The sequence below is a fragment of the Haliotis rufescens genome, unplaced genomic scaffold, assembly GCF_023055435.1.
Source record: "Haliotis rufescens isolate VD_foot unplaced genomic scaffold, xgHalRufe1.0.p SCAF_15, whole genome shotgun sequence".
Taxonomy (NCBI): Eukaryota; Metazoa; Mollusca; class Gastropoda; order Lepetellida; family Haliotidae; genus Haliotis; species Haliotis rufescens.
Window position 1 is genome coordinate 10703268 of NW_025963835.1, and position 13211 is coordinate 10716478.

General features: G+C 44.7%; 1 protein-coding gene across 1 annotated transcript; it reads left to right on the forward strand.

Moving 5' to 3' along the window:
• The first annotated feature begins 345 nt into the window (after window positions 1–345).
• On the forward strand, window positions 346–12498 carry LOC125380010 (uncharacterized threonine-rich GPI-anchored glycoprotein PJ4664.02-like). The gene is made up of 4 exons (XM_048395977.1): window positions 346–376; window positions 1119–1222; window positions 1810–1940; window positions 9936–12498. Exons 1-4 carry the CDS (start codon window positions 346–348, stop codon window positions 12496–12498), a joined length of 2829 nt encoding a protein of 942 aa, XP_048251934.1.
• The last annotated feature ends 713 nt before the right edge of the window (window positions 12499–13211 follow it).

Below are 13211 nucleotides of genomic sequence, written 5' to 3' on the forward strand. Positions count from 1 at the left end.
CTGCAAATCGTGAATAGCTTCAAATATGAGCCTACAATTATCACAGGCAGACATGTCTACGATCTCTTCATCAAACGGCTGCCCACTCTGAAGTTACAATGATCACAGTTTCGACAGTTTGGTCCTTTTTTTAGACTTGTCCCTAGGTTGTACTAATGTTAGAGCAACAGAGCATTACTGCTCAAAGTTCATCGTAAGTGGTTTCTAATTAATAAGCAGATGTCCATAAGGTAGTGCTAAATATCTGTGTCTGTCACAGAGTCTTCGAATTCGCGAATATCGAAGGTGGCACGTCCACGCTTCCTCCCAACAAAGCAATTAACGTGCAATCGGCACAGCTCATAAATGCCGCAGCCAGGTCAGCGCAAACCAACAGGTAAGTCTTGGTTTCAGTTCTCCCGCCATTTGCCCAACATAGGGAGAATCCTCGAAGCTCAAAACGAGGATGCCAGTGGTCAGCCAATCAAACACAATATACAGGGATTCCCGATTCTTTCGTTCAGATGGAATAGTCGCACATGTCGTTAACAGGTGAGAAAATATTTTGATGTGGTGAGTTCGTCGATCAAATAAATTTGGTTGTTGCACAATTGTTAGTACACTCACAAATGTCGAAAGTGTGGCAGAAATTCTCACGGCTAAAGGACCTGCTTTCGAGGGAATGTGGTCCAAAAGACCCCATACATGCCCAACCAATCTTTCCCTGATAGCAAACAAGTCGCCAAGAAATGTATATTTAATAGCCCCTTTCTTCGTGGATCTGAGGGAAATGGCACCCAGGTGTCACCAATATGTTAAGGTCAATAACAGAGACGCAAATTACTTATGGACAGCTTTAAGTTTTTTCTTTCGAGCGTATGAAGGTGCGTTCTATTTTGATAAATGCTTACCATTGGACTGCTCCATATCTTGCGCCATATTTAAAACATTTAGTACCTTCTTGCAATGGTGCATGCATGCCAGATCATGCATTACCTGGATGACATTCTAACGGGGGCACAGCGGGCACTGCCACTGCTTAGACAACATCAACGGATGCGTACATGCACTGGAACAGTTTGAGGTCCCTATTGCACACGACAAGACTGTCGGCCCCTCTACACAACTGACATTCTTAGGGCTGGAAATTGACACCATTGCAATGCAGATCAGAATCCCAGAGTCTAAGATCAAGGAGGTGACAGTAGAAATGCAAGACATCCTGTCGAAAGGTATCATAAAGGTCAGAAAAAGGGTCCTTCAGTCCCTAATAGGCAAGCTTAACTTTATGTGCAGGGCCATACCAATGGCAAGGGCATTCAGCCTTAGTTTGATCGACCAGCTTAAAAAAAAGGTAAGCAACCATTTCACCACATTAGGATTACCAACTGGGTCAAGGAAGACTTACAAATATGGTTAACATTTCTTACCGGTTATAATGGCATTTCAGTGTTTCAGGACCAACTATGGGTAGACAGTGATTTCCTCCAGCTGTTTCCAGACGCAGCGGGTGGGGCCTACATGCAGGGCAATTGGTTTTAGCGGCAGATGGCCAAACCAGTGGGCGACGGGTGGAACTGCACGCGACTTGACACTCCTAGAGCTGTTCCCCATCACCCTGTCCATCCAACTTTGGGGCAAGCAACTAGCAAACAAGAAGGTCCTCTTCTCGCACGACAACCAAGCCATCGTTGTAATTATCAACAAACAGCCTACCGAAGCCCCCAGAGTGATGAGCCTACCCCGACACATAATCATGCAATGGTTCCGATATAATATTCTATTTAAGGTAAAGTATGTCTAACACTATTGCCGATGCTCTCTCTGGAGGCTTCAGCTCAAACGCTTCCGAGAGGCAGCACCATACTTGGACCAGAACCCCCACCCCCACCCCCACCCCCACCCCCACCCCCAACCCCCCACGCCCCCACCTCTCCCGTGCAACATACGGCTGATCTCAGGCAAGAAGCTGGTATACTCATACACTTATCTCTGTCTACAAACACATGGTCCACTTACCAAACAGGCATCTATGCCTTACACCAGTTCCGGACCACACATCAGCTACAGGAGGTGTGCCCAGTCCCGCTGGATCAGGTCGTAAACTCTATTGCTTATCTGTCAGTCACTCACCACTCCCCTAACACATTTTAGACTTACATTGCGTCGTTGTCTTTACAGCACTACTTGCGCTCGCTCACCGATTGTACAAACCATTTCCTGGTGGGCATGCTATTAACAGGCTTACACAAATCGGCTGGCCGACCAGACAGCAGAAAACCCATCACGGCAGATGAGTAACCAACAATCTGCCAGACGTATGTTCGTCGGCATATAAAGCCAGACTGTTCAAGGCAGTCTACTGTACAGCCTCCTTCGGTTTCGTTAGGGTAAGCGAGCTGGTCCAAACTTTACCCTCTAAACCAGCTTGCCCCATCCATAATTTAAGTTTCTCGGGCAACCCCCAATAGCTATCAATACATCTCCCACCATCACAGAGTGATCAGTACTGTACAAGGGCAACTGCAACAATGTAATCTATACCAGGTAATCCGATATGTCCCGTAGTCGCTCGCCACTGAGCCCGCAACATGCATTCGTCCTTATTAGTAGGTGCCAATTCCAGGCACACAGCATTGGGGCAGCCATTCAGCAGCAATGAACGGGGTGCCTGAAAACCTCATACAGCAATATGTTACAATGCTTACATATGCTTACGCTTACCAACATAGGATTACCAACAAATGCTTCAACTAATTTAAATATTCTATGCATGGTACTTACTACACTTCTTATCGTTTACAGTTTGGATGGTGGGCTCTAGCTACATGGCCAGAGCATGGCGGTACTTGCTTCTGAAGGGCACCAGTCCGGACCAACCGCGTATGGCTGGTGCGAGGGGAAATCAGGTGGGAGGAGCTGGACACCATCCTTGCACAGGTCAAGGCGACACAGCACAGCCCGAGAGACCTCATCATTCACCTGGGCACCAATGACCTGTGCTCAGTCAAGGGCAGCCAACTCTACCTTGACATGTCGGCTTCAATCCTTCGGATACGACATCCGGACACCAGAAGTCAATGCATCAATGCTGCCCTGCCGATATTGGCACGATGCCAGGGATCCAATAAGGATCTAGAGAAAGTGAAAGTATATTAACCACAGGCTAGCCAAACATGTCAAAGAGCTCTGTGGAACAATAATGCCACATCCCCAGATCATGACATCAGGTATGCCTTGGAGGGCGTCCATCTCAGTGACAAAGTACTGTGTGTGTTTATGGACAATTTATTGCGTGCCCTGACATTTGTTTTGCACAAATAGAAAGATGTTATCTCCAAAGGTCAGTGTTTCTTTTCACTTCAAAGGCAAGCTGGGCAACAATGATATCTCTGCGTATCACGTGGCCGCTGGTGTGGGGTAGCAATTTGGTGCTGTGTGGCGGGGTTCCTGTGGGCCACCTGCTAGTAACAAATTTACTTGCTTCCAAATTAATACTCGCGCTTAAGGCTATCTGCTTTTCAGCGGGACCCGTTCCGGGGTTACCTGCTTCTCAGTGGGAACCTTGTCTTTCCCGACTTTTCAGCCGTGGAATTGTACAAAAGCTTACGTTGGGCAATCAATTGCCACGTATATTGGCCCGGCGGCGGTAGTCGTCATGTCGTCATGGCATCCATTGTTTGGTGGCCCTTGTCTCTCCTTTGGCATATCGTGCGATAATATTACTATAACAGAGTCCCATGCGCATATTTCTATAGTCTGTTTGAGACTGTCCCAATTGGACATTCGTTCGACTTTTTCTCCAGTAAAATAGTCGATTAACCACAGGTAGGTTGATCAGTAGTGACTCTATATTTCAATAACATCAGTCTGCGAAACATCCCATCTTGTTTTAACAGGCAAAATGTATAGTAATTTAATAGAAAGGTAACACCTGTGAGTTTGTAAAAGAGCTTAGGCAATTCATATATCCATGAAATGAAAGGTATCCAGTACACATTTCAAGATGGATTTCTAGAAAAAAACAATGTTAACAACATTCCCCCTTTGTACAAAATGGTATCCTTGATTTGTCAGCACCATATCTGTTCTCATGTTTTTTCACCAAAGTTGTTAACGTCTTCGACCTGAGTCACTTCCGGATTCTCAACAACAGGAAGCCAAGGCAATTATTATTAAAGACGATTATTATGACATCAATATACAGAGTTAAAGATGCAGCAAATGGCAATAATGTGTCAAAGATGATATCCATAGTTGAATCTATTTAGGGAGATCATCACACAGAGGCGAAACGACAATATGAATAGCGTATCTGTATCATATTTGTTTACGATCATGAAAAGCTTCATTCAATAACCCTTATACCCTTGACGAGCCATAATGGCCCGACAACGTCTTGTGAAGCAATGAATAAAGCTTTCGGGATATAGTACTCCTCAGTCAAAGCTTCATCAAGCTCAACCAACGCGGTCTGGTGCCTCAAAACGGATTGGTAAGTAGGCTAGCTAGTCCTAATGCTGAATACCTTCTCGATATAATCATGATCAGTCACTATGGCATTATTCTTGCTCTGACGTGAGGTGTTCTCATACAATGTTATTAAAGATCATATCCTTGTGCGCTAACATGCACCAACTGAAAAGCATAGGCCGTTTCGCATTCAGTCCCATGCTGGCGTGAATCCTAGCAAAACTAAACGTCCAACATGTACACGATGATGTGTGGTCAAAGAACGACATACGGATAATCTTTGGGCGGATATATGGGATGCATAGAACATCTTTCTGTATAAATTTTAACTCTGGTAACAGTTAGGGATTCTTTTGGCAGTGATTGTCATTGTCATTGTCATGTTTTCCGAGAACGTATTGCCTCTCACACTGTTGAGAACATTTTTTTGTCAGTCCACTTCACATTTTCATTACATTTACACTAAACCAATGACCCGGTTGGCCTCTGTAATTGCCTCTTACCAGACATTGTGAATTTTTTTTAAAATACGACCCTTCGGGGAATACTGCAAAACTAGACGGTTTTCCATTCTCATTTTTATTTCATGCTCTGGCATCATACAAAGCTGCACAAGGGTGGCGAAAGGCAAAATGTTTGGAGATTCTTTTCATCATCATAAGTTTACCGTTTTTCGCAGTGTCGTTTCATTTAACCATAAACATCTTGTGTGTGAAGCTTATTAACTATTGTTCGAAGTGTCTTCAAACCCAACTCACTCACTCACTCACTCACTCACTCACTCACATCATTGATGTAAAATGATATCACACTATATAACTTTACATGGATGGCAACACGTTTTCATGTCATTTGGTTCTCGTCTACATTGCTTAATAGCACTAGGAAAATATAGGATTATCGATGTTCAGGTGTTAATTAAATGTACATCTGTGACACAACCTGGCCTGTCGTACAAGCGTATCATTCCGAGTGTGTCTGGAGTTATTAAGGTTACTGAATACTGCAGATTCCTATATCATAGGCTGTTACCTTATAATACTTCTCGGGACTTGCATGCTTGTTATTAGGACAAAAAAGTATTTATCAACATGCCTACCGGGTACCCTGTATACGACGTAAGCTGTCAACAATTAACACAGGAATTAGTCCAAATATTTTAAAAGCTGTATCTCAGGGTTTTATGACTAAACATTATGTCAAATTAACACACAATTTTACTGATCCCTCAAAGGATTCGACCTTGAACGGCTGGGGCATATCGGATTTCATATTTTTACATCTCAAGTGTGGTCAGGCTAAATGCCGATGTAACAATATCAAACTTCAGATCCCAACCTAACGATTTCGATTCCATATTAGTAAAAATTTCATTTTCACTACTAATTTTCCTCTTGTTTCAAGACATTTGCTTTGTTGGGCGCAAATACACCTTTAATGGTCCAAGTCGCCCTGAAGCCCATATACCATACCACCACTACCAAGATCAATATTATACGAGCGCCTCAATCACTTTGCCACATACTATCATCAGAAATAAATTTACATTCTGTAACACTGTCAACCCTTGTGAAACCGCATTAAAAGATACGTGAGGTGAGATAGCGTGTGTGTGTGTGTGTGTGTGTGTGTGTGTGTGTGTGTGTGTGTGTGTGTGTGTGTGTGTGTGTGTGTGTGTGTTTGTGTGTGTTTGTGAGTGTGTATGTGTGTGTGGCTGCTTGTGCTAGCCCTCTTGAACATGAGTACTTACACCGAGCCGACCAGTCCTTGTTTTATCCCCTTAATGCCGACCGCCAGCAAGGCAGGGTAACAACAAATACCATCTTTTAACGTATTTTGCTATGGCATGGCCTGGGATCGGGCAGACGCTGTACCACTGGACCACGGAGGCGGTCTCATTTAAAGATAGTCCCCTCTTGGCTTACTTTAATGGCAAAAAGTAATTACGAAATATTTGATCCCGGAACGTTGTTACTTATCAATCTCTGACAAACAGTACTACCGTATTACAGAAACTGGGCTATGTAATTACGGGGTTGGTACGGTCGTGTCAAGTGTTGTTTGTTGGATTACTAAGTTTACTAACCCATATTTTTTGTACAACGAAGCAGTGATAATGCACATTGCTGTTTCATTCCTGTAGAAATAAAGATCTGGTCGCATATATATTGTTGCCTCGTTATGGGGTACAGGGGGTGGGCTCTGGAAAATACAGGTAAATTCTGTGATGGGGAACATTTCCTTGATAAACTGAACTTTTAAGAGGGCATTAAATCGATCTTCTTCACAACAACAGTAGTTCATTTACAGTAGTTCACCATACTCGGGGCCACGGGTGACCCAGTCGTCTGAGGCGCCGCGATTCGCTGTGCAGAGTTGCGTCCCTTTGGCACGCTAGCAACCTATGATTGTGGGTTCGAATCCCGGTTCGCCCCGACTATGTTTCTAGGTTTGTCAGCACCATACCCGTGCTCGTGGGTTTCACCGAAGTGGTAAACGTCTCAGACCTGCATTACTTCGAGCTTTCCTCCCACATTAAGCTGACACGCCGTGATATAACTGAAATACTGTATAAAGCGACGTTAAACCAAACTCACTCACTCATCATACTCGCCCTCGATGAATCCAGATCTATTAGCACACTCAGCAACTCACTCGACGCTCATGGCTTTCGATTACCCCCCGAGTGTCACAGGTAATTATTATATGTCCATCCTCCTCAACCGTCACGTTGAAGTTGAACATTACTCAAAATACCGATGTGAACTCTCCGCCATATTGGATAGTGTTTACAAACTCACGTTCGCGTTTGCCGTGTGCATACATTTTAGCATCGCATGAAGACATGTCTTCAATACATATGGTCTTGATGGAATCAAGTGGAACAAATCAGGTTTGAAAACGAATTTTGTGCTGTGAAAACTGTACACCCACTTGTTTAAATTGTAGACAAAGCAAACTTCAGATTATACACTGTGTAGTATTTTCTCCTATTTGGAGAGATCCATTCGTCAATTCGTTGCATACACCGGCTCAACGTATTTAAGAATATACATGGCAAAGGTATCGTAGCAAGAATTAGGGAGTTAAAATAGATGCATTACAACGATTTGGAAAACTTATAAGAAATTGTCAAAGTCTCCGTTCTCCGTGACGCCCTGACTACGACGTCGTTTTGTTCTGCATTTCTGACGAGCTTTCTTGGTACGATGTAAAACTAAAAAACTGTATTATATAGCAATACGCAGATTGTGAGGTTGTTTCTGAATACGTACATGACCCCGAAACGAAACGAAAGTCTTTCCTTTGAAAATCAAGCGTTCTGCTGTCAGTGAACACACTATTCTGTAAAAGTGTCAAACGTGAAGTGAGCATTCCAATGTACAGCCAGAAATGCTAGAAAAATGCTTTTCTGGCTTCATTTAATAAATGCGAAATATAGAGCTATGAAAATAGCATGTAACAACATAAAGCAAATCTACCTAATTTAACTCATTATTATAACGAAGTCATGAACGCATATTTCTAAAGTCCTTTTCAGACTTCCATCATTAGACTTAGAATTAATCTGAATTGGCTGTTTTCGTTAGAATTTATCTCCTGTAAAATTGTGGACAGGACTCCTGGTGACTGAAATACTTCAAACAGGTAGGTAGATTGGTAGTTACTTAGATATTTCAATAGCAACAGTCTATGAAATTTCTATCCTTTTGTAACGGGCAAAAAAAACATTTTTCTAATATTTCTGACAGTACTTTTAGTCCATTATTGATAATTTCTTTGAGGTGAAGCTAAGGCGAATAGGTATACACACTGTCATGGCTAACAGCCTCCTGGATGACCAACATGTCGTAGGAACAACGTACCCGTGCTCTGGCGGATGTGTATTATAATCGTTTCAACTGTGTGACATGTTATACTGATCATATGTCCCATGTTGAATTATGTCTATCAGGAATCGAATGAGCAGTCGTTGAAAAGTTACATAAGCACACCTTGAACGACAACGCCATGCCAGATACCTCACCTCAAGCCAAGGCTACACATGAGCTGCAATTGACGGGTACATGAGCATGTAGTGCCCACAACTCGGTAATCGCTCCATGTTATGGTTTCCGGTTGTTGCAGTCATTCAGGTTTGGTGGAAACATGAGTTTCAACTTTGACGACGGAAAACCCCTGAACTCACAATACCCAGCGCCACAGAATTCGGCTTGGTTTACATAGGTTAGCTCGGCCTCATAATGCACTGGAGGAATGTTTTGTGCCACTTGATTTAACTGAACCTAGTACATATGAAAACATAAATACAAATCCTACTTTCAGCCAATCAAACCCTGTACGGAATACAATGTGACTTTTCTAACCCCGAACCCTAATGTTTTAAAGCACATGCCATTAGGCGGAACAAACCGTCAGTTAGCTCTGATCGAGGAATTATAATTTTCCCTGCCGCTTATTACATATTTGATTTTAATTAACGCATCTCCATTCCAACAAGAGGTAAGTCTTAAAGTCGGCATCTTAGAAAAGAAATAACATTATTATTTTGGTCTACTGCTGTGTTGCGTGTACAGTATAGTTTTGCCGTAAACTATAACGCAAGACACTCGGATGCAATCATTCAGGACAAAACTATACTTGATAATGCGCCACACATGATAATGATATATACTTACATTGTATGTTTCACTAGTCTCCATACACTCGGTGCATGCTCAAAGCTGTTACATCATTAACCCGGCCAATAGATCAGTGTGCACTCAATTTTCATTCTCATCTTCCTGGGAAGTGTACATATAGCATGGTACTGCTATGTCCAAGTAAAAGAATAGATTAAATGAAAAATAGACATGTAGTCGCTGTGACAATGAGCGTAGTTAGGGGATCCAAAGATGACAGACATTTGCCAAGAACTAATGAAGAGTGATGATCCGACACACACAATTTCAGCATAAAAAAGGTCATCGAAAAACGTAGATCATTGACACGAAGCACCGTTGGAATAATGTTGATACAACATCACTTGATACGTTTTCCAATACAGTACAATGGAACAATTTGAATCTTTGAAAGTCAAACTATTGTCCATCGACACCAAGACAGCAAATAAACTCTCCACCAGTCAAGACATCAAAATAGCAACTAAATTCTTCAGCAGTCAGGATACCCAGATACCAACTATACTCTGAAGCAGCAGGGTGCACGGGTGGTCCAGTCCTCTAAGGCGGCGCAATTCGCTGTGAAGGGTTGCGCCCCTTGGGAACGCCAGAAAACTAAGATGGTTGGTTCGATTCCCGGTTTGTCAGCTCCATACCCATTCTAGTGGGTTTCACTAAAGTGGAAGTGAAAGTGGAAGTGTGACCTGCATCACTTCGGGGTGTCCACCCACATTAAGCAGTCATACTGTGATATAACTGAAATACTGTTCAAACCAACTAACTTACTTACTCAAGCAAGGACACCCAAACTACATTCTCCAGCTGTCAGGACACCAAGACACCAACTACATCGTCCAGCAGTCAGGACATCAAGACACCAACTACATTCTCCAGCAGTCAGGACACCAAGACACCAACTACATTCTCCAGCAGTCAGGACACCCAGACACCAACTACATTCTCCAGCAGTCAGGACACCAAGACACCAACTACATTCTCCAGCAGTCAGGACACCAAGACACAAACTACATTCTCCAGCAGTCAGGACACCCAGACACCAACTACATTCTCCAGCAGTCAGGACACCCTGACACCAACTACATTCTCCAGCAGTCAGGACACCAAGACACCAACTACATTCTCCAGCAGTCAGGACACCAAGACACCAACTACATTCTCCAGCAGTCAGGACACCAAGACACCAACTACATTCTCCAGCAGTCAGGACACCCAGACACCAACTACATTCTCCAGCAGTCAGGACACCCTGACACCAACTACATTCTCCAGCAGTCAGGACACCCAGACGCAAACTACATTCTCCAGCAGTCAGGACACCAAGACACCAACTACATCGTCCAGCAGTCAGGACACCCAGACACAAATTACGCTCTCAAGCAGTCAGGACACCCAGACACAAACTACATCGTCCAGCAGTCAGGACACCAAGACACCAACTACATTCATCAGCAGTCAGGACACCAAGACACCAACTACATTCTCTAGCTGTCAGGACACCAAGACACCAACTACATCGTCCAGCAGTCAGGACACCCAGACACCAACTACATCGTCCAGCAGTCAGGACACCCAGACACCAACTACATCGTCCAGCTGTCAGGACACCAAGACACCAACTACATCGTCCAGCAGTCAGGACACCCAGACACCAACTACATCGTCCAGCAGTCAGGACACCAAGACACCAACTACATCGTCCAGCAGTCAGGACACCCAGACACCAACTACATCGTCCAGCAGTCAGGACACCAAGACACCAACTACATCGTCCAGCAGTCAGGACACCAAGACACCAACTACATTCTCCAGCTGTCAGGACACCCAGACACCAACTACATCGTCCAGCAGTCAGGACACCCAGACACCAACTACATTCTCCAGCAGTCAGGACACCAAGACACCAACTACATTCTCCAGCAGTCAGGACACCCAGACACAAACTACATTCTCCAGCAGTCAGGACACCCAGACACCAACTACATCGTCCAGCAGTCAGGACACCCAGACACCAACTACATCGTCCAGCAGTCAGGACACCCAGACACCAACTACATCGTCCAGCTGTCAGGACACCAAGACACCAACTACATCGTCCAGCAGTCAGGACACTAAGACACCAACTACATCGTCCAGCAGTCAGGACATCAAGACACCAACTACATCGTCCAGCAGTCAGGACACCCAGACACCAACTACATCGTCCAGCAGTCAGGACACCAAGACACCAACTACATCGTCCAGCAGTCAGGACACCAAGACACCAACTACATTCTCCAGCTGTCAGGACACCCAGACACCAACTACATCGTCCAGCAGTCAGGACACCCAGACACCAACTACATTCTCCAGCAGTCAGGACACCAAGACACCAACTACATTCTCCAGCAGTCAGGACACCCAGACAAGAACTACATTCTCCAGCAGTCAGGACACCCAGACACCAACTACATCGTCCAGCAGTCAGGACACCCAGACACCAACTACATTCTCCAGCAGTCAGGACACCAAGACACAAACTACATTCTCCAGCAGTCAGGACACCAAGACACAAACTACATTCTCCAGCAGTCAGGACACCCAGACACCAACTACATTCTCCAGCAGTCAGGACACCCAGACACAAACTACATTCTCCAGCAGTCAGGACACCCAGACACAAACTACATTCTCCAGCAGTCAGGACACCCAGACACAAATTACGCTCTCAAGCAGTCAGGACACCAAGACACCAACTACATTCTCCAGCAGTCAGGACACCCAGACACAAACTACATTCTCCAGCAGTCAGGACACCCAGACACAAACTACATTCTCCAGCAGTCAGGACACCAAGACACCAACTACATTCTCCAGCAGTCAGGACACCCAGACACAAATTACGCTCTCAAGCAGTCAGGACACCAAGACACAAATTACGCTCTCAAGCAGTCAGGACACCCAGACACTAACTACATTCTCCAGCAGTCAGGACACCAAGACACAAACTACATCGTCCAGCAGTCAGGACACCAAGACACCAACTACATTTTCCAGCAGTCAGGACACCCTGACACAAATTACGCTCTCAAGCAGTCAGGACACCAAGACACCAACTACATTCATCAGCAGTCAGGACACCCAGACACCAACTACATTCTCCAGCAGTCAGGACACCCAGACACCAACTACATTCTCCAGCAGTCAGGACACCAAGACACCAACTACATTCTCCAGCAGTCAGGACACCCTGACACAAACTATGCTCTCAAGCAGTCAGGACACCCAGACACAAACTACGCTCTCAAGCAGCAAGGACACTAAGACACCATCTAAACTCTCCAGACGTTGGAAGCCATACACCAGGTACGGTCTCACGCGGCAATGACACCAAGAAGCCAACTATACTTTCCAGCAGCCAGGACGCCCCGACACCAACTACGGTCTCTGGTATTCAGGACACCCCGAAAGTAACTACACTCTCCAGGAGTCGTGGCACCCAGACACCAACTACGCGCTCAGCAGCAAGGACACCAAGGCACAACTACACTCTCAATCCGTCATGAAACCCAGATACCAACTACATTATCAAGCAGTCACGACATTCAGACACAAACTACACTCTCAAGTCGCAAGAACACCCAGGCATCAACTACGCCTTTGCGCGACCAGGACACTCAGACACCAACTACGGCTTCACGAAGCAAGGACGCCAAGATACTAACTATACTCTCAAGCCGTCATGACACCAAGACACTACCTACACACTCCAGCAGTTAGGACAACCGTACACCAACTACACTCTGAAGCCTCAAGGACACCAACTAAAGTTGCCAGTTATCCGGACACTAAGTATATTCTCAAGCAGAGAGGACACCAAGACACTTACTAAATTCTTCAGCAGTCAGGGCATCTAGACACCCCACCAGCTAAGCTCTACAGCACTCAAGAAACTCAAGCAACAAATATGCTAAAAAGTATGTCAAATGCAGTTATAACAATGACACTGTTTGGAAGAACTTGGCAGGAGATTTAGCCATGCATTGAAAATAAGTAAGATTTTCTCATTGTTGTCATTCCAGGGCTTCTACATTATCCATA